Here is a 21,658-nt window from a genome sequence, read left to right on the forward strand (position 1 = left end):
CCCCCCCCCCCCCCCCCTTTAAAAATAATCTATCATGCTTTGTTTGGCTTCCATCTAGATTGATTTCGTATCTGTCTGTTCAGATACAATGCCATCAGATCAATTATTATGTGGTATTTGGTAGATTTTATCAGTCATACTTACAGAAAATGCAGGTGCAGAATCTAGGCCAGGATCACTGTACATAGAGGATTACATTTTTGTCACTGCTTTTTAATGGTACTTTCTGTGTGTGTGTGTGTGTGTGTGTGTGTGCGCGCGGGCACTTTTATCAGGACATCAGGACACCCTCAGCGGACATCTTCCTTAGATTGAAAACAATGGGTGGACATTGCTTGTGCTGCTCAGGACTGCACTATTAGCCTCCATAAATAACCCATTAGTAGCTTAAGAGTCAAAGAGTTTACTGGGTCAGGTGAGAGCATGGCACAGGTAGAGGAGCCTCAAACGGAAGGAGAGGGCAGCCCCCAGATGATCTCTTTAAGGTCAGACGTATCAGGGAACCATGTGGACGACGGAGAAGTGGGACCCTCCATAAGGAGGAAGAGGAGGAAGAAGAAAGACCCACGTCCAGAGTCCATTATTGTGTACCGCTCTGAAATGGAGAGGGCGCCTGGAGAGGACCAAGGTGGTGAGGAGGGAGCAGAAAGGAGCGCAGAGGAGGGAGCTAAATTCCTCTCTACACCTACAGGCGAAGGTGAGAGGAGTGTCAGAATGTCTAGTTTTACCAGTTCAGTCATATGTTTGCCCTATACAGTGCAATTATTTTGTATTTTTTGAGCTGCTGCTGTTTGTCTAATAAGAAAAGAGGATAGATAAGGAAAGGAACCTTATGTGGTGTGGTTTGTCATAAAAGTAACTGTCTTATCTCATATTGTTTCTTAACAGGAGGAGGCTGGAGCCTTCCTCCAGATAGCCGCTATGTAACCCTGACTGGCACTATCACGCGTGGGAAGAAAAAGGGTCAGGTGGTGGATATTCACCTCACTTTGACAGAGAAGGAACTCAGGGATCTGGCTAAGTCAAGGGAACGTCTTGACGCCGAGTGTGAGGCAGGGGAAGGCTCTAAACACACCTGCAGCTTAGGTGTGTGCGAGGGACCCCATGTCGTCCTGTGGAGCATCTCCTGTGCCCCTGTGGTTTTCCTCCTCTCCTTCATCACCTCCTTCTACTATGGCACTCTCACCTGGTACAATGTCTTCCTGGTGTACAATGAGGAGCGGACGTTCTGGCACAAGATTACAATATGTCCCTTTCTCATCATCTTCTACCCCATGCTCATCATGCCCATGGCACTGTCTCTGGCTCTGTACTCCGCTGTGGTTCAGGTGTCCTGGGCATTAAGTGAGTGGTGGCAGGCTGTGAGAGACCTGGAGAAAGGCTTCTGCGGCTGGGCCTGTGGGAAGCTGGGATTGGAGGACTGTTCCCCATATAGCATAGTAGAGCTGCTTGACTCTGATACTGTTTCTGGCACTCTGCAGAGCAAGGCCCCCAGTGAACTCGCCCAGACATCATCAGTGTGAAGTGGGGGGGGGATGCACAGTGATTCACCTAAGTGGTTATGTTTGTCCATTTTATTTATTTATTTTTTTTTACATGTTATGGTTGTTAAAGTTATCCTCCAATCACTGAATCCTTATTCAAATACCTTTTGATACATGTGGGCTTTGGTTCCTCCCGTAGTAACGTTTAGGTAAACCAGCTGTGGACACTGATACACACATAGTTGGAGGCCTGGAAGTTAAACCAAGTTTCACTTTTGTCTGTAAATATCTGTAATTAAGTGGATGTGATCACTGTGCTGTGCACGGACACAAAAAACAGCATTCATTTCAAATGCAACACTGTCTTGTATGACTGTGCAGCCATCACAATCACTCAGTGAAGTTGTTTTTGAAGCAAGGCTGGATTACCAGTTGGAAAAAGTGGAAGGAGTTACTTTGTGGAAATATACTTGATTACTAATTTGATGAATATGCTCCACTGACTAAAACAATAAGCACCTTTAGATGGGTACAACGTTTTGTAACAGGATTCAGTGTCAGCATCTACTTTAGTTTTTAAAGGATAAAGCTGATGTCCTTCATATTTATCCTACTGTCAACAAATTCCATGAAAAGACCAAAACCGCTAATGTAATGTATCAGTCCTACTCTCCAAGCCCACTAGTTCCTACTGAAGATGTAAATCTTTCAAAAATAGGCCACAGATATATAGTTTAAGGCTTAAAAGTTATGGCCACTGTAGTTTTAAGCAAATGTTTAACAGGGGTAAATAGTACATTTGTGGGGACTATTTTCAGTTGGGGATTAATGCACATTTAGTGCTCCAGTGAGTATTTTTCAGCATGTATGTGGGATTGATTCAAAATAAATTACAGTGTACGTGTTCATAGTAAAGGAACATGTCATGATGTGTCACGATGTGGCTCGGAAGAGTAAGTTACTTCAGGCTTTGGATACATAGGAAATGATTTATGAATTAAGAATGATTTAAGAATTATTGTGAGCCAGGTTCAGGTGTGATGAAGAAGTTTCGGAGACTGATGAAGACTTTACATGGTTTATTGAGCCTGGCTGAGGAGATATAGTGCCGGCATACAACATGTGAAAACATCAAATTCCAACACCAAATCTCAGGATAACATCTTTTGGTCACTTTTATGTTTCTGTCTTCCCCCTAGTGCCTGTAGGTCATCTTTAACTGGCCTTAACCTAGAACAACAAATCTATGTGATGTTTATTCTCCAATGCTACATCATATTGGAATCTATTACTACCCATGAGTTGTACTCTAATCTGTGGAGCCAGTGAGTTCTTGTAAACATTGTAAGACTCAACCTTGCCAGATTCCCAAGAGAACACGATATCTGCTAGCCTGATGCCTGAGCTGCTGTCTCTACCTCATCAGTCTAACGGTCGTCTCCCTAACAAGGACAGTTACACGAGAGAAATAACTAGAGCTGGAAGGTCAGTGAACACTTGTGAGGTCAGCTAATGACTGCAAGCTAGACCTGCCTTACCTTTCCCTGTTTCATCATCAAGTAAGCCCCCTAAGCAATATCTTTAACAGGAAATACTTGTTAGAGGTATTAATCCACTATTGATTTCAGTCTTTTTATGGGTTTTGCTAAAAATTACAAACATATAGAATATTAACAGCCTTATTCTTTTAATACCTGTATTCTTTCATGTGATATAGTGTTTAAATGGTGCATATTCCCTAAAATATTTGTATTTCATCAAAAAGTACCCAGGAAATGAGTACTTTTTGGTTTTTGGGCTTCGAGCTAATTATAATTAAGCTTCCATGTGTAAACTGCAGTGTGCTTTCTACTTGATGTACTTGTACAGCAGGTACAGAGAACATAAACCACGTATAAAGGGACGAAGGAGGAGGGATCGGGGCCTATGGCTTATTTTCTTCGCCAGGACCCCCTGGCAGGTTGATCCAGTCATGATGTGAAGCCATAGTGAGGACAAGCTGACAAATCAGACATTTTTTTCAATGTCACATACTAACATACTATTAAGGCACCATCAACACAGAGGTGTGTGATGTTACACTCTTTAGCTCTGCTTGTGTTGTCTTCACAATTTTGGTTCACACGAGTAAACTGAGGTTGCCAGTAATTTTCCATCAGAGAGCTCCTACTACATTTCCATATGGTTTATGTTGATTTAATTTATTTTAAATATTTATGTCTAGTTCATTGCCTGAAATGTTTGTAGCTAGGGGTTTTACACTCTGGCACTTGAAGTAAATGTATTGTAAACAGCTATCATTAACTGATTGAAATACATGGCGGATTGGGGATGGTTTAAATATTTGGTGATTTAAATGTTTATCATTTGCCCTGGCTCGGTAAAACTAATGCATTTTGTTCCATACAGATGCAGACATGAATAAGTGGTTGTGGATTGAGTCTGTTTTCCACATTACCTGTTGTGAAACCTCAGGATTCATAGTAAAGACTCACACAGATGAAAAACCGTGTTAAATCATTACATCGTCTATATTGTGGAAGAGGAACAGCATCCTATTTCGTGTTATTAAAAGAGCAATGCACAGCGCACTGTTCTCTGTGTGGTTTATAATGTCTCTTAGAAAAACAAGTCAGCTACTACATGGTGCACACATGCAGATGGCTCTCTGGGGTTTGGGTTCCTTGAGACCTGATTATCGGCCTCCTGGTGTTACATTCGGGTGCTTACTGAAGAAAACCCATATGCCCGAATGCTAAATACAGTGTGTTAGAGAAAAGCACTCTCAGGGCCAACACACATTCCAAGACTTGCACTCAGCCTGTTTTACTGTCTGTTATTTATTAAACTAATGTTAAAACAACTGAAGGTTAAAACACACAACACAGTAGATGGGTTAAAACCACACAAATGAAGCGGGGCAATGGCTACTGTATGACAGAGGACATAAGGTCATGTGCTTAGTAATTTTTCTGGGGGGGTATTTTGCCAAAATAATTGTAAAATCCAATTAAAAAGAGTATATAAAAATTAAAAAGAACATTTTACATTTTGGGTGTAGTAGTCTTGGAGTTTGTTGCGTATTTATGTTTGTTTATATGTTCATTCATTTGTATTAAACTGGTTTATTTATTTATTGTGTATTTCTTTTTACTGTATTAAATTATTCGTTATGTATTTATTTGAATGTATGTATTTTTATTTGACCTCAATATTTCTTAAACTCTACAGCCGTGAAATGTGCACAGACGACACTCATAATTTGCACAGTACCAGGGTATGAAACGCTGCAGGGCGTTTGACCTACATCTGCTTTTTATTTCACTGACTCGTTGCAGGCTCGATAACACCACGAATTACAATACCACCGTCTGAAACAGGTCCAGTATGTCTCGGTAAACAGGTATTTCGCGAATTACTGTGAACAAGGAACAGTAAAAGCTCGTTACATTACCTGCGGAACAATTATCGCTGTAAACAGGAACCTCTTTTTTGTTCCTGCCGCTCACTGTTTCTTTCCGGGGCCATAACAGAGTTACAAGCAGTCTTAGGAGGAGGGAAAAAAGAAGATGGCAGGCACTAAAGTAAGTATATATCTCTTATTTATTATATGTTGTGTACAGTCTAGTTAGCTAATGTTTCTTGTTTGAAATGGCGATTTCTAAACGTTAGAAGCAAATTGTTGTCTTTCGTTGAGTTTCAGATGTTTGACGTTAGCGTTGACGTTACAAAACTTTATCTGTATTAGATACTAGTTTTAACAGCGGGATTACAATTGGATACTTCAGATAAGACCTATTGAAATTTTTAAATGCAATGTGTTGATTAAAAACAAATCGCCTTGAATTAAAACTGTGTTTCCTGTAGTCAGCATTAGTTTTGTGCATGGATGTTGGGTTCTCCATGTCCAACTCTGCCCCGGGTGAAGAGTCTCCCTTTGAACTTGCCAAAAAAGTCATCCAGAAGTTCGTCCAGCGCCAGGTAAACTTCTACTACACATTCGCAAGAAACAAACAAGATCTATTTGGAGGATTTCTATCACCTTTGACACACATTTAAAAATGTCTTTTGTCTCTTTTAACAGGTTTTTGTGGAGACCAAAGATGAACTGGCTTTAGTTCTGTTTGGCACCGACTCCACCAAGAACCCACTGGACCAAGATGGCCAGTACCAGAACATCACGGTGCATCGTCACCTCATGGTGCCTGATTTTGAGCTTCTGGAGGAAATAGAGAATCAGATCCATCCCGAGAGTCAGCAGGCTGATTGTATCCTTTAACTCGATGCTTTCACCAGTTTATCAGCTAACTTTTCAGGTATGTAAGTGTTAGGGTACATTTAGTGATGATTTTCATTTAACAGCAGAATGATTGGCACCAATTCTAATTATTTTCATTATCAGGTCACATTGATCAGTGTTGTGAGATGACTTTTATCAGACCCACCTTCATTTTATTGGCTTTTTATATGATTTTAAAAAATTGTTTTGTCATACATTTAATTTTTATTTGTTTTGTTTGGTTATTTTATCCATTAACAATTTTGAAACCCAAAACACTGAGGTTATAATTATATTAAATAGATCAAAGAAAGTTTCTCTTCTTGTTAGTGAAGATCTAAGCAACACATGTTCAGATCAATATTAGTCATATTGGAAATGATCAGTTTTAGCTTGACTGAGTCATTGTTCACGTGTCTAAATTTCAGAACTAATGGCTATTAATGACTCATGAGACTAGATCTCAATCTCCTGTGTTACGTGTTTTTATCACTATGTGCTTTTAATGTACAATAAAGCAGACAGTTTGTGAGAGTTTTAGGCGAAGCCTGACTCTTTTGCGCTTGTATTCATGAGTCAGCTCCTTTTTGTGTAGAGCCTGATATTCTGAGATGATGTGTGAGAATCCATTAGCTCCTTAACTCCTCTTCATCAGGGCTAGATGCTCTCGTTGTCTGCATGGATCTTCTTCAGACAGAAACAAAGTATGAAGCTGCCTGTATCTCAAACATTATTCTCACTATTCACAGAAAAAGACAGACTGTTGTCCGTGCAGTTTAATGTGAATTCTGTTGATGGGATTATTGGTTTTTTGATGATATGACGTGCTTGGGGTTTCTTTTCAGGGGGAAAAAGTGTGATCGTCTCAACATTGTCTTCCTGACTGACCTCAACACTCAGGCCAGCCAAGAGCAGCTGGACGTTATTATTGAAAACCTGAAACAAGCTGACATCACCCTGCAGTTTTTGTAAGCTTCAGACATAGTCACTAAGTGTAATTTTAAAGCTATCTGTCTTAATATATATATAAAATTGCTTATAGATAGCTATCATATTCACATCAGTGTCAGTCAACACTAACAACAGCCCCTCCAGCTCTGCTGCTTGTTGCCCTCCCTGCTCCTCTAATGGCTACTTTGCTAGAGGTTACTGTACTCTCCAAACAATAAAATTACATTTCATTATGATGTGCCGGATGCACCAGTGCCGTCATTACCAAGATCTCACCCGCAGATATAGAAGCCTCACACATTTGCCCAGTGAGGTTATAGAATATTAAGTAAAATCATTATTTTAGTAATACAGCTATATCCCTTAGTACTTATTTTATTATAATAGCAGCCAATTGACTTATAACAGCTATGAATGAGAGCATGCCCGGGGCTCTAAAACATTCAATGTGCAGCATCGAAATCAGGCTAATTGTGGAAGATATTTTATTTAGCTAATTAGTGGTATTTTGATGAAAAATGCATGCTGCTAACATTTTTTATTTTAGTATATATACAATACTTCACCAATTTTCTACTCTAAACTCATGTATTTTCAGTTTGCCTTTTCCTGTGGAGGAGGACGATGAAGAGGGTGGAGGAGATGGGGAAAGGCGAAGTCCAGGTCACCCGGGCATGGGTAAAGGTCTGTCCAGGGAACAGAAGAATGGCCTGGACATGGTGAAACACATCATGCTGAGCCTGGATGAGGAGGAAGGCTTGGATCAAATTTACTCCTTCAGGTGGGAGAGCTGGATATTACTCTCTCATATTACATATGTTTTTTCCTCTCTGAATGACAGGGTTCTTTCTACATTTTAAAAATAATGAATGCTCTAATCAGATGATTTCATATGACTTGGCTTTCTATGTGCTTCACTCCCACTGTAGGAACGCAATCGAGCAGCTGTGTATGTTCAAGCGTATTGAGAGGAGACCCATGGCCTGGCCGTGTCAGCTGACCATCGGCGGCTCTCTGTCCATCCGTATTGTTGGATACAAAGCAGTGAGTTTACTGTGAAGTGCACTGGATGAATAAATACTACATGCTTATTTACACAGCTTTATTGACTGACAAAATGCTGAGTTCTGTCATGTCTGAAAATGAGGTGATGCTCCACATGTTATCATAAGCTTTGATCTTGTTCTTTATTCTGATCAACTAGTGACACCTTGTGGCAACAATGTATTCTGCTCATTGATTACTGCAAATAGTGTGAGAATCTTTAGTCAGATGTTTGTCATGTTTTATTTGTTTGCTTAGAACAAAATGACTAAAATTATATTTTGATGATTATATCATAAATACCAGTATGTCTCTTTTTACATATCGCATAGTAGTTTGGTAAATTTGTAGAATGCTCATTGACTTGCTGCATAGGTAATGAATTTTTCAAATTAGTTTCACTAATATTGCGTCATGTAAATACAAAGATGTAAACTCATCAGTAACAGTCATATGAAGTTCTCGTCCACAAATACTACGAACTACTGTATTCCAGGTGACAGAAGAGAAACTGAAGAAAACGTGGATAACAGTTGACGCTCAAACCACCCAGAAAGACGATGTGAAGAGAGAGACTGTCTACTGTCTGGATGATGACAATGAGACAGAGGTGCAGAGGGATGATACCATCCAAGGTGAGAAAGTTGTTTTGAAATCTTAATGATGTTGTACTTATTACTTAATAACACTAAAAACTTTTTTTTCCTTTTACAGGTTTTCGTTATGGAAGTGATATTGTTCCCTTCTCCAAAGTAGATCAAGAGCAGATGAAATACAAGCACGATGGGAAGTGCTTTGCTGTTCTCGGCTTCACCAAACAGAACATGGTATTGCACTTTATATATTAGTATGATGTACGCGGCATCTAAAAAGTATTTTAAGTAAAACAAATCCCAAGTAATGTAAACCTAAAACCTTTAGACAGAGTTACTTTAATCACCTACTATTCTGTTTTTTTACCGTCCGCCTGCAGGTATGTCGCCATCAGTTCATGGGGAGTCAAGTAGTCAAGATCTTTCCTGGCAAGGATGATGAGGTGAGAATGGAGAGAAACGCTCCACTGCTGCGGACTACAAATAAGGATTATTATTACATGTTGATACTGACCTGTTTTTGTTTCTGCTGTTCTGTCTGAGAAGCATGCGGAGGTTGCGCTGTCCTCTCTCATCCGAGCGCTAGATGAGCTCCAAATGGTGGCCATTGTACGTTACGCCTATGACCGGCGCAGCAACCCTCAAGTAGGAGCAGCCTTCCCGTGCATCAAGCGGGACTATGAGGTGAGGTCACGGACTCCTAAACATTGCTGTTTTCTAGAATTATCACTGAGTCTGTGTCAAACAGGACAGAGCTAATGATCCGTTTTTCACCCTCAATAGTGTCTGTTGTACGTCCAGCTGCCCTTCATGGAAGACCTCAGACAGTTTACATTTCCTTCTCTTGAAAACAACAAAAAGTTCACTCCGTCAGGTACTGTTTCTGCACGTCCAGCTTATCCAAAGTTCTTTTTAGATACAGAACACCTAATTTGCTTGCACCTAACTGGCAAACTCAGACATTGATGTTTAACTGCAGATTCTCCACAAGAGGGAGCTTTCTAATCATGATCACAGCAACAGCTACAGTATTTAGACCTGCAGGTGTGAACATGACAGTGTTGCCCCCTTCAGAAATGAAGAGCTGCTGTAGTTTTAACTCTGTTTCAATCAGGTTCCTTGCATGTGCCTAGCACACGCACATCAGTGTGTGATTTGCAGTTCTTAGCTGATGCCTGCCACTGCTCTTATGTAGTTTAAATGTGGCACAGGTTCAGAACTGCAAGACTGATTCTGGCTGGCACTGCAGCTCTACTGTTTGATAATAAAGAAGATATAATGTATAGAAAAACAAGTTAGAAGACGTCACTGAGATGGAAGAATTTACTTTTGTGTGTTTTGTGATTCCTCTAGACACCCAGCTGTCAGCTGTGGACTCTCTCATTGACTCTATGATGCTGGTAGAAGAGGATGAAAAATCAGAAAAAAAGGACCTGTTCAAGGTCCACCACATTCCAAATCCTGCCTTCCAGAGGCACTTTCAGGTACTGCAGTCCAGTCTGTATTTAGATCCAGCACTCCTATTACTTATTTATTTTGAGATGAGGCAGATGGCAAAGTTTTGAAGGAGACAGGGGTTTCATTTTCAGGTCAGTGACATTACAAAAAATTAATTTAAAACATCTTATATCTAATTAGAGCTTCACCAGCTAGAGGCTGTTTTTTTCACATTTAACCAGGATTGCTTCTTTCTTAGTCACTGTCTCACCTCCACGACCCAACCTTTCTTTCAGTGTCTGCATCATCGGGGAGTAAGCCCCGGCACCCCTCTTCCCCCCATGGAGCCATGGCTGAAGGCTGTTCTTGAGCGCCCTGATGTTATTGGTGAACGTTGCCAAGCTCCACTGGAGGAGCTGAAGAGGAAGTTTCCTCTCACAGAAGTGGAGAAGAAAAAGCAGCTGAAGACTAGTGCTCAGATATTTGGCAAAGAGTAAGTTAGATTCGATGCTGTGGAGAGTCTTTGAACTTTCCAGGCAAGGCTGTGACGCAGTGAAAGTATTTGTGTTGTCTAATGTAGAAGCATTTGGAACATAATTTATTTAATGTCTTAAGCTGATGATACACAGGGCAACTTTTTGAGCAATGTTGCTGGGCAATCTTGCTGGAGGCAAGTCCGACTATGTTTTGAACGGATAGCAGCGGTGGTGGAGTGGTGGGGGAAGGGGATTACGGTAGTAATCTTTACTCATTACCACTGATGGCAACGTTGCCCAGCACTATTGCTCTAAAAGTTGCTCCGTGTTTTATCAGCTTTACAGTAGTGTTTTGTGCCTGTGGTATGTGTGTGTGTATATTTTTTTTTTTTACTGGCTACAAAAAAAATTATTTTCAGAATTCTAACTGGCTTCCTTTTGCTATTTACAGCTCTGAGGAGCCCGAAGCCAAGAAGGCAAAAGGAGACGAAGAGGATGAGGAGTATAACCTGGCTGACATTGCCGAAGGCTCTGTTACTTCGGTGAGAATCAGGGGAGCTGGATGTCATAATAATCCTAGAGAGAGAACCACTTTCTATAAAAATCAGCCATTCCAAATAAAGTACTTCACCACTTGTTTGAACAGACATACTTTAAAATTTCCATTTCACCTCACTAATGTCACTTAACCAGGTGGGAAGCGTGGATCCAGCCCGAGACTTCCGTACTCTGATCAGGCAGAAGACTGTTGCATTCGGAGAGGGTGAGATCCAGTTTTTGTGGCGAGCTGGCCTGATAAACATTTCTTGTGGTTGCGTGATAAACCACCGTGACTCATGTTCAGCCCTGGTAATTGTGTTTATCTTTTTGTTTGGTTGCGGTGACCCCCGTGTCCTCTCCAGTCTGTCAGCAACTGACTCACAGGATAGAGCAGTTGCTTAGCAACAAGAACACACACTACTACATGAAAAGCATCACCTGTATCCAGGCTTTTAGAGAGCAGTCCGTTAAGGTAAATAAACATTCACTGTCTTCCATTTGGGAAATGCGTGATGTGTTAGGGGGTTTGTGTGAATAAGCTTGAGATATCACAACACATAGTTTTGGCTTTGCTGTGGAGATTATCGGTCAACTCGAGAAGATTACAATGCGTGTTTTATTTCTCAAGACTTGAACCGAGGCCAGTTCTGGTGCGAGTATGTGCTTATGTGCCTGTATATAGATGTGAGCTTTGGGAAACTCATAAACGGATTGTGAGTGTTTCTTATCTTTCGTAATTCAGCTGGGGAATGCCGATCTGTACAACAGCTACCTCCAGTCCCTGAAAAGAAGCATCCCAAACAGGGGGCTGGAGGTCTTCTGGGACCTGCTTGTTCAAGGTATGATAAGATAAGCCTCTTTACCCAGGGCTGCAAGATCATTCCTCCCTTGAGGTGAGATGGAATTTCCACATAATTTGAGTGCAAAATCTGTTTTATAAAAGGAGCTGGTGTGATGCTTAAAAATGTGATTTGGCCTGAAACACAAGTCTGCTAAAAAAAAGTTCAGTGTCTGTGGGCTTGATTGTTGCTGTTTGATTGACAGATGCAGTAACTCTGATCAGCAAGGACGAGGCTGAGGGAAGCACCGTATCCAAAAACGAAGCTAATCAGGTGATTTAATGAGGACGGTTGAGAAAAGAGCAACTATTTTTAACGAAGGGGATCTTGTGACTGTACTCCTACTGACTGAAGCCTATTTTGTCCTCAGTTTCTGGTTGCTGAGGAGAAGAAAGAGGAGGCGGCTGCACCAACAGCTGAAGATACCGGAGATGTAGATGACTTGGTAAGTGTTTTTGTCTTCTTTTTTTCCCTGTGACACTCCTTTTCAGGTTTTAAATATTTAACTGATGAGCCGTAAACTCATGTTAAAGCCGTTTCCTGTATATTTGCACGATGTGCCTCAGTGTCCGTATCTGATGATGTGCGTGGCCTTTTGAGACCTTAAATATAAACTCTCCAGTTTTACATGTTTTTTTCCTCTTCCTGTGCAGCTGGACATGATGTAAGAAGGGAGGCAATGGGAGAGTCTGCAGTGGACATGCAGAGAAATGAGAAGAATGCAATCATTCAGCCTGGCCAGACCAAACCAGTTCAGCCGTCCATTGTTCCTCCTCCCACTTGGAGACCCCTGATACTTGTAACTGGTGATACAGAGCAACCGCATACATACTGCACAGAATGATGTTTGACCATTGTTTATACCAGTACTGTATAAATGACAACTGTTATGTACAGTATGTGAAGCGCTTTAAATGTTTTGTCATTTTCAGTAATATTGCATACACTGAGTGCTTTAAATCTCAAAAAGATTTTTGTGCTCTAGAAACCCCTTGTGATTGAACAGAAGACAGCACTGCCTTGTCCAAGAAACTGAAGGTTTATTATTTTAAATCAGTAAAGCTTAATGTTGTATGAAGGATGCTCGACTTGTCCTATGTTTTTGTATATAACAAAATGTTGAGTACAGTCAAAGTAGAAAAGCACAACGCTGTGAAATCATTTGCAAGTTGTGCAGTGCATAGTAGAATCAGCGTTAACCTGTATCTCGTGCTAGATGTAGTATGCTAGATTAACAGTAATAGCACCAGTATAATCTTCATGTCTCTGGTATCTCTTTAACATACCCACTGGATGAAACGGTCAAACAAACTGGACCGGGACAAACTAGAGAAGTCTTTTCCTTTAAAGATGGCATCCTGGTCACCCATGGCCAGCTTCACTAGGACTTCTTGGTCAACGTCATTTCCTGTGGCTATCACTGTGGAGACGACCTGTGCCCCGCGCATGGCACTAACAGCTTCATCCAGGCTGTTGCTTTCAGTGACGCCGTCTGTGATGAAAACAAATGAAACTTCTGCGTTGCGTCGCGTCTGGCGAGCATTCCCTTTACCCAAGATGTTGTCGATGGTGTGGACGATGGCAGGCCCCACACTTGAAGAAGAGTCCATATAAGTCAAGCGTTTTATGCCGTCAGCGATGACGGCAGGTTCGTGTGTGAGAGAGAAGGCCACTTGATTCTCGTTCTCCTTGCCGAACTCCATCAGTGCCACGCGGGCTCGCATACGATCAGTCTGGCTCCGGGCCAATCCCAGAGTGTTTGCCACCTTCTGCACAAATTCACGGGCGTGCTGGAAGTTGTCCGCCCCGAGGCGCTCTGAGCCATCTAGTAGAAATACCAAATCCACCGGCCGCTGGATGCATGGAGCTACATCAGGTTCTGTAATGAAAAAATACAAATCACACACAGGGCTGCACTCCATTATAACGTTGAACAAATAATCTAGCCACGAATAACACCTACCACTTTTACAGGGGAGATCAGGGCACACAATCACTGGCTCTGAAAGGAACATCAAATGGATGTGGGTTAGACAAATGACCCGAAGGACCAGTACTGCAATGCTGCTGTGTGTAACGTTACTGGTACAGGCTTACCGGGGCAGAGCACAGTCTCCATCGTCTGTATGAAATCATCAGCCACTAAGTCAATGTAACGCCTCATATTGGTGACACGTTCCTTCTTGCCGCACGCGATCGACCCTAGGATCTCATCATCCTGTTCCTTTTTAAACATATCACCAACCCCAATGGCGTTCACCACCACATTGGCGTCGTCGCAAAGGTACTTCAGCAGATCCTCATCGTCGCGTGGGTCAAAGCGGCCATCTGTGATCACCACCACAGATACTTTGGCTCGGGCTCTCTTGCTGTCCCTTATGAGGTTATCATAGGCAAACTTGAGGGCTGAGGGTGTAAAGGTGCCCCCAGCAATCCACTGCAGGTTCTTCACTGCCGTTTTAAAGGCAGACATGGAGTTTATGTTCGGGTCATCGAGACGAATGGCCTCAAAGGTCCCATTGTGACTGAACTGTACAACTCCGACTCTTGTGCCTAGAAGAGGGCAGACGTCAAGTGGTGCGTTTCCAAATTTGTGAGTTCAGTTTTTAAAGATAAGGCTGGTGTTAATCTATAAATTGTTACGGTCAAACAAACAAATCCCACAAAAAGACCAAAACCAGAAATGTGTCTGTTTCTATTTACGAATTCTTTACCATGGTTGTAAATCTTACAAATATCTGGTTTGTGTTTTTAGCAAATGTTCCTGAAAGAGATGTAAATTGTGCATTTGTTTGTGGATTACTTTCAGTCACGCATTATTACATGCATGATGCTGTTGTATTTATGCCCATCATAGTGTTCATGTTTCTTTTGAAATGAAGCAGGACGTCACAGTGCAGCGGCTCAGTGGCTCATTTATGTGTTAGTTTGTAGACAACAGTGGAGGTCACATATCAGGCTTGGGCTACACAGGTTATACTTTTAAGTGCATAAAATAATCATTGGTTTTAGTCTTTCATAGAAAGAAAAGAAAAATATAGAATAGACTATTGCCAACTCTGTCCTTTACATGTGGTGCTTTATTGAAATTAATATGACAACAAAAACATTTGAGGTTTTGTGTTCACATCAGTTAGAATGTGAATTGACACCATTTACTGTATGAAGTTGGAAAATTAACTGGTGATACCCTTTGATGGCTGAAAATATGCACCACTGATGGTCACTACATTCACAGTGTTAATGAAGACTCCAGCGCCAACATGGTGTCCTGTCCAAATGTTTTTTTTGGCTGTATCTTTAATGACGGATTAAGTGATTCACTCTTTGGAAACGGTTAATCTTTAATGACAACCTCTACTTCTTGTCAAGTGAAACCATGTCTGCAAAGTGAATTGCAGGGATGTCTGTGCTGTGTTTTTGCGTGACTGTACCGGTTTGTGAAGCAGGGTCGCTGGCCATAGATCCCAGCCTGTTGATGGTGTTGATAACAAAGTTCTTCTCCAGGGTGAAGTTTGTCAGTCCAACACTCTCTGAACTATCAATTACAAATACAATGTCCAGAGCCCCACAGCGCTTCTCACAGTCTAAGACAAAGGACAAGAACCGGATCAGGATGCTGAGAGATACTAAACAGTGAAGCTGTGTTCGATCGGCGATGATGTTTGCTCACCACAACAACCACACGTCTCTCTGATGTATGTCATGACGTCACAGTCCTGCAGTGACAGGTATGCAGGTTAGACATAGTACAACCAGGGAAATATAATAAAGCATTTTCAAAACTGTAAGGCTTAAAGTAATATATGAAATAATAATGAATGAATAATATGAAAGAATGCATAAAGTCTACTCACAGTGAGCCCGGGATCTCCCGCTGGACCTGGTCCCCCCTGCACACACGCGCACACACACACACACAAAAAGAAAGCAATGCAATTGTATCTCAAATTTGCATGCATGGTCAAGTCATTATTTGAGTGGTTGTGCTGTTGCTCACATCAGATCCAGGGTCTCCTCTGGGTCCTCTCTCTCCTGGCTCACCAAACTGACCTGGCTCCCCCTGTGCAGAAAATCGTTTTCATTGGAAGTGACTCAGACTTCTGCATAATATAGCTCTTCTTTGGAAGTCATATTTTTTCGTAGTGATTTCTGCTTTTGATTAACCCCATAGTACAAAAAAACTTGTGTAATGACTCAACAAAACACCCTAAGCCCACAAATTCAGCAGATGTTAGTAAGTGTTCATGATGCTTTACATCTGACATCAAAAACGTCACATTTCACTGGTCCAGCTGGTGTTACATGATCTCACACGCAACCTGGGCAATTAAAATGAAAGCTATCTGCAGCGCAAGATACCATTACTGGCAAGTTAAAATATGTACATAAGTTTTCATTCTGTTAATCTACATGTCCCTGGAGAAACACTTCCACTCCAAAACATTTTGATATTACTCTTACAGGCTCTCCTTTTATTCCTTTATTTCCAGGGTCTCCTTTGGCGCCACATTCACCTCTGCCCCCCCTGGGTCCTCTTCTGCCTGGATCACCTCTGTCTCCCTGGAAAGATCAGAGTTGCTTTACACTCAAGTACGCAGGATAAGCAAGAATTTTGTGAGGTAAACTGAACACTGTACAGTGGGTCCTCTCGGTCCAGGATAGCCGAATCCTGGTCTTCCAGGGTCACCCTTCAGTAGAAAAAAAAAACCATCAGTCACCAAGTGTTATAGTGTTCTGCATGATGAAAGTGACAAACAGAAAAGTTCTAGCCACCTTTGGTCCAGTGATCCCAGGGTCTCCCCTTGGTCCAGGATCTCCAGGGTTTCCCACCGTGCCCTGCAATCACAGAAAAAACTTTTGGTGAGAGTTGTATCATCTTTGGATTTCACAAACACACTTTCTTAATAATCCACTCAATCCACAAGCTCCAACAATGAGCATTTAGTGCTGATGATCAAGATGTTATGAAAACACACATTTGCTCCGGGGCCCCCTGGTTGTCCTGGCGGACCCCTCGGGCCTGGTAGTCCTTGGTCGCCCTAAAAGAAAGAGAAAGTAACAGAGAAAACTTAATTCATGGACTTCATCTTCACTCCAGCCCACATAGCCTACACAGAATTACTCATGCTGATGTGAATTTGGCAATGCATAGTACTGGACACACACACACAAAAAAAAGTTTTCTTTTGCAGAAGAATTTCCCAGGAAAATGTGTTTTTATGATAACAGGCTGAGCTCAGTCTATTTTTGGCAGGATACCCAGTACAAGAGGGTAAATCTGCAGTATTGGAGGTCTAAGGAAGGACTTGCTGAGTTCTTAAGAAGCTGCTGAGTCACCCCTCTGCCAAAATCCACCCACGGCATGATCCCCTCACCTTTGAGCCCTTGAGTCCGCCTTCCCCGGGCCGACCTCTGCCTCCCTGCGGCCCTCGTTCTCCCTAGAAAATAAATGAACGTGTCATGGTTTCACACCACATCATTAATCATCAAACAACAAATACAAAACACAACAGTAAACTGACAGCCATTTCTGTGGAACATTTGAAGGATTTTCCTGAGAATCTGTTTAGGAAATTGCCCACAGCTGAACGGAGCCAAATTATACAACACATGCTAGGGTTTATTGTCTTTCTCTGTAAAGCCCAGCAGATATTTTAAATTCATGGGACTCGCCTGGCTCTCAGGCTGTTGAAATCTCTTGTAAGGTCAACAGAGTCCACTGCCATTTGTAAGCCTTTCCCAGTAAGTAGTTATTTGGCTTTCAGATCATTTGCTTTGTTTCCCTCATGTCTCCCTCCACATGTTAATTTTTACCACATTACAGTAAGTTAGGTCATATTTAAGATGAAGTTCTGTAGTCTGTTTTTTTTTGCAATTTCTGCCTGATTGTGGTGGCAACAAATGGCAACAAACCTGCTCCAAAAACAAAACTAAAAATATTAAAATACATTAATGAATGTGAAAGCGATTAAAGTATATGATATAGCTTTTTTCTGAGCGCTGAACTTACCTTTTCTCCTTTTGGCCCATCAGGACCTTGTCCTCCCTTCGTTCCGATGTCTCCTCTTCTTCCCTGTTTATATTTATTTTATATTAATTCAAAACAAACTGTGGCAAATTCTCAAAATGCATTTTCTTTTAAATAAAAGTGTTTAAAATACCTTTTCGCCTTTTGGTCCAGGTAAGCCAGGTTCCCCCTGCAACAGTTAATTTCAGAGTGTGCTTTGTAACATTACATTGACTCACTGTGGGATATACCGGACGTAATTATAAATTATATTTAAAATCAATTTTGTACCGGAATTCCCTTGTCTCCTGGCTGCCCTGGGTTTCCAGGATTTCCTCTTTCACCCTAGGGAACAGAGATTGAGTTCTGTGATTTTAAGTAAAGAAGAATTGTATTTCAATTATCTGTTGTGTTTTAATTTCAAGTTTACCATGGGTCCTGGATCACCGGGAGGGCCAATTGGACCTGATTTTCCAGGGAGGCCTGGGTCACCCTAAACAAACAAACAAAAAAGGCATTAGTGTTTCCCAGAGGATGAATCCTAATGACTTTGGTGATTCTCAGACTTTCCCTCTAGCGCCACCAGCTGGTTCATATTTATGGTTTTGAGTGAAATGTCTCAACAATCTTTGGATTTCTGTTAAATTTGGTTCATACATTGATATGTACGTCTCCCCTTAGGATGGATTGTCATATATATATATATATATATATATATATATATATATATATATATATATATATATAGGAGAGCCCTTCGCTTTTCCTGTTACCATCAGGACAAAATTTGTCGAACTAACACTTCGCTTTTTGACTAAATCCCTGTAAAATTAATGACATTCCCGCCGGCCTCAGCAATACTTTTTTGTTTGGTGCTGATTAGCCTACATGCTAAGCTAAGATGGTGAACATATTAAATATTATACTTGCATATATCATTGTTAGCACATCAGTATGCCGATGTTGACATTTAGTCAACAAGTACAGCCTCAGATAGCTGCTAGCATGGCTTTAGATTCTTAGTTATGTTTTTATCCTGCAATACATTAAAGATAAGAGAAAGATGCTACTTTTTATTTAATACAGACCTTTTCTCCATTGTCACCAGGTGGCCCAGTGTCACCAACATCTCCAGGGTAGCCATCTGGTCCCTTTTACAGTCAAAACCAAAATGATTAAGTAGTTCTGTAAACCAGTAAACTAATCTTGTTTAAGCCTTCTTATTTGGTCAAAACATACCACATGTAACATTTGGAGGTAGCAGTGAATACCTGCACCTTGAGAGCAACATGTGAATGTTATTGTGACTTACCTTGTCACCTGGATCACCTTTGCAACCAGTAGCTCCAATTCGGCCAATTTTACCCTGAAGATTTCCCAGAGACAATATCGTATCAGCATACTGAAAATGTTTGTCACGGTATACTATACATTTCATGTTGTCGTATGAAGACTCGCCTTTTGGCCATCAGTTCCATTCTTGCCAGGTATTCCTGCCACACCCTATAGTATTTGGATGTCAGTAAAAACAGAGAAAATTAACTCCAATATGCAAACATTGACAGTATTGGGTGTAGTAGGATAAACAAAGAAAACATACACGCAAGTATAACATTAAATCCTTTATTTACCTTTGCTCCAATTGTTCCGATATCACCCTGTTGAGGTACAGCAGAGCCATTAATCCCAACAGCATTTCATTCAACTTGACAGATGAACAGAAAATAAAGATTTATCTCTCACCTTGTCGCCAGTCAAACCAGTCTCTCCCTATATCAGAGCACAGAAGAACATGTTATTGAGATAAAGAATGACAAGTTTGTTAACTGTGCAGCACACAAAATCAATCAATCTGTGGGCCTCAGCAAACCTTTTGACCGGGTTGTCCGATTGGACCTTCAATGCCAGGATCGCCCTGTAATGTGAAAAGTTATACTCAGCATTAAAATGACAGAAGGTAGTTTTTACAGAATTTCAAGTATAGTAATGATGCTAATTTCTACCTACCTGTTTACCTTTTTCACCTTTTGGCCCAATATATCCTCTATCCCCTTTTATACCCTAGAAATGAGCAGGAATAATGACGTTTCAACAAAATTTTTTGTACAAGCAAAAACACACGTTGTTTCTATACTTTTGGTTTTGATTTTGTGTTTCGACACTCACTTTTGGACCTGGGAGCCCTTTTGGTCCGGGGCTGCCAGGAGTCTCATAGCATTTATGTTCATAACACTACAAGATCAAAGAGGAAAATAAAACAACATTAAATTGAACAAGACATGATCACATAAATTAATTTCTAGTCTTGTTAACATAACACATAATTGTAAATTTGTTCTTACCTGTAAAAAGGCTTGATGTTTCTGAAAAGAAAAAAACAACACTAAGTACCTGATAATGACACTGCAATTTAAATCTGAATTCAAATATATGCATTCACGTGTAAGAAAGGGGAAAAGATTTCAGATCACCATGGCTTTTATGATACGATCAATGGATTCAATGTTTATTCTTGATCGCCCATCTTCGATCTCCACAGCTATGTAGTCATCACGGTACAGTTCAGAGGGAGAGCTGGCTATTTCCCGCATCCCTAATTCATCAATGGTCCTGGATGCTGCCACTGAAAAAATATGGATCCCTTGCTCCCGGGCCTTCTCTGACATTGCCTTAATTCCTCCACATGGATTTCCTGTCACGTGCCCATCTGTGATGAACACAGAGAAGAGGACGCCGCCTGTCCCCAAAAAGCGCTGGGTCATTTGTTTGATCATGCTTTTGATGGCGCAGTCAGTGTAGGTGCCTTTGCCCTTGTATTCAACCCCACTGAGGTGCCTGATGAAGTTCTCCCTGGTCGTGAACTGGCTGAAGACATACTGGTCCTGGGAGAAGTTCTGCCCTCCTATGGACCAGGAGATCTGGATCCGGTCCTTATACTCCTCATCAGCCAGCCTCTGGACAAAGATCTTGGTGAACTCCTTTACTTTGTTCACCAGCGCCCCAGGTGGGGACTCCTGTAAGGCAATGGTCTCTGAGGTGTCGATGGTGAAAAAGAGCTTGATGGGACAGTCAATTATCCCAGCTGGAGGAGAGAACATCAACAAATGTCTTTTTACTTTTATTTAGTACATTTATGTAGTTACTTGTCACTTTAGAAACTAAGATGTTAAGAGTTTATAAAATATGATGCTTTGTATCAACAGTATATGCAAGTAGAGCTGAGATGATAAGTTGATTAACCAATAACGAACATTAATTGGTAATTATATTGATAATTGTTTCTTTAATTTTTCATCCAAAAATGCCCAACATTTCATGGTTCAAGCTTCTCAAATGTGAGGCGCTGCTTATACTTGTGATCATTTTAATAATTTATATTTACTGAGATTTGAACTATTAGTTGGACAAAACAAACACTGTGTTGGTATCACATCTTTACAGTGAGGAAAATAAGTATTTGAACACCCTGCTATTTTGCAAAATCTCCCACTTAGAAATCATGGAGGGGTCTGAAATTGTCATCGTAGGTGCATGTCCACTGTGAGAGACATAATCTAAAAAAAAAAAAAAATCCAGAAATCACAATGTATGATTTAACTATTTATTTGTATGATACAGCTGCAAATAAGTATTTGAACACCTGAGAAAATCAATGTTAATATTTGGTACAGTAGCCTTTGTTTGCAATTACAGAGGGCAAACGTTTCCTGTAGTTTTTCACCAGGTTTGCACACACTGCAGGAGGGATTTTGGCCCACTCCTCCACACAGATCTTCTCTAGATCAGTCAGGTTTCTGGGCTGTCGCTGAGAAACACTGAGTTTGAGCTCCCTCCAAAGATTCTCTATTGGGTTTAGGTCTGGAGACTGGCTAGGCCACGCCAGAACCTTGATATGCTTCTTACAGAGCCACTCCTTGGTTATCCTGGCTGTGTGCTTGGGGTCATTGTCATGTTGGAAGACCCGGCCTCGACCCATCTTCAATGCTCTAACTGAGGGAAGGAGGT

General features: G+C 41.1%; 3 protein-coding genes across 5 annotated transcripts in view; 2 read left to right on the forward strand and 1 right to left on the reverse strand.

The window, feature by feature from the left end:
* The window catches only part of tmem169b (transmembrane protein 169b), a 5,328-nt gene extending 1,255 nt beyond the window's left edge, over window positions 1–4,073 (forward strand). For both annotated transcript variants that reach the window (XM_046054929.1, XM_046054928.1), the window contains exons 2-3: window positions 276–697; window positions 889–4,073. In XM_046054929.1, coding sequence (XP_045910885.1) covers window positions 424–697; window positions 889–1,523 — 909 coding nt within the window. In that variant the 5' untranslated portion in view covers window positions 276–423 and the 3' untranslated portion in view covers window positions 1,524–4,073. The remainder of the gene's footprint in view (window positions 1–275; window positions 698–888) is intronic.
* Window positions 4,074–4,999: 926 nt separating this feature from the next.
* Window positions 5,000–12,722, forward strand: xrcc5 (X-ray repair complementing defective repair in Chinese hamster cells 5). Its single transcript, XM_046053250.1, has 21 exons — window positions 5,000–5,068; window positions 5,352–5,465; window positions 5,569–5,752; window positions 6,419–6,467; window positions 6,609–6,731; window positions 7,313–7,495; window positions 7,644–7,758; window positions 8,255–8,393; window positions 8,473–8,585; window positions 8,732–8,794; window positions 8,898–9,035; window positions 9,135–9,225; window positions 9,705–9,835; window positions 10,085–10,281; window positions 10,716–10,806; window positions 10,958–11,027; window positions 11,167–11,276; window positions 11,547–11,643; window positions 11,849–11,916; window positions 12,014–12,088; window positions 12,297–12,722. Exons 1-21 carry the CDS (start codon window positions 5,054–5,056, stop codon window positions 12,309–12,311), a joined length of 2,181 nt encoding a protein of 726 aa, XP_045909206.1. The 5' UTR covers window positions 5,000–5,053; the 3' UTR covers window positions 12,312–12,722.
* LOC123973324 (collagen alpha-2(VI) chain-like) overlaps window positions 12,667–21,658 on the reverse strand; it is a 14,680-nt gene continuing 5,688 nt past the window's right edge. For both annotated transcript variants that reach the window (XM_046053249.1, XM_046053248.1), the window contains exons 3-28: window positions 20,125–20,735; window positions 19,996–20,016; window positions 19,820–19,885; window positions 19,661–19,714; window positions 19,524–19,568; window positions 19,397–19,423; window positions 19,285–19,311; window positions 19,112–19,156; window positions 18,966–19,019; window positions 18,742–18,804; window positions 18,084–18,146; window positions 17,945–17,998; window positions 17,808–17,843; window positions 17,657–17,719; window positions 17,022–17,084; window positions 16,623–16,685; window positions 16,420–16,482; window positions 16,284–16,334; window positions 16,108–16,206; window positions 15,644–15,706; window positions 15,501–15,536; window positions 15,317–15,362; window positions 15,078–15,230; window positions 13,741–14,196; window positions 13,607–13,645; window positions 12,667–13,522 (exon numbers count right to left, since the gene is read on the reverse strand). In XM_046053249.1, coding sequence (XP_045909205.1) covers window positions 12,921–13,522; window positions 13,607–13,645; window positions 13,741–14,196; window positions 15,078–15,230; window positions 15,317–15,362; window positions 15,501–15,536; window positions 15,644–15,706; window positions 16,108–16,206; window positions 16,284–16,334; window positions 16,420–16,482; window positions 16,623–16,685; window positions 17,022–17,084; window positions 17,657–17,719; window positions 17,808–17,843; window positions 17,945–17,998; window positions 18,084–18,146; window positions 18,742–18,804; window positions 18,966–19,019; window positions 19,112–19,156; window positions 19,285–19,311; window positions 19,397–19,423; window positions 19,524–19,568; window positions 19,661–19,714; window positions 19,820–19,885; window positions 19,996–20,016; window positions 20,125–20,735 — 2,963 coding nt within the window. In that variant the 3' untranslated portion in view covers window positions 12,667–12,920. The remainder of the gene's footprint in view (window positions 13,523–13,606; window positions 13,646–13,740; window positions 14,197–15,077; window positions 15,231–15,316; window positions 15,363–15,500; window positions 15,537–15,643; window positions 15,707–16,107; window positions 16,207–16,283; window positions 16,335–16,419; window positions 16,483–16,622; window positions 16,686–17,021; window positions 17,085–17,656; window positions 17,720–17,807; window positions 17,844–17,944; window positions 17,999–18,083; window positions 18,147–18,741; window positions 18,805–18,965; window positions 19,020–19,111; window positions 19,157–19,284; window positions 19,312–19,396; window positions 19,424–19,523; window positions 19,569–19,660; window positions 19,715–19,819; window positions 19,886–19,995; window positions 20,017–20,124; window positions 20,736–21,658) is intronic.

This window comes from Micropterus dolomieu, linkage group LG07 (genome assembly GCF_021292245.1).
Source record: "Micropterus dolomieu isolate WLL.071019.BEF.003 ecotype Adirondacks linkage group LG07, ASM2129224v1, whole genome shotgun sequence".
Taxonomy (NCBI): Eukaryota; Metazoa; Chordata; class Actinopteri; order Centrarchiformes; family Centrarchidae; genus Micropterus; species Micropterus dolomieu.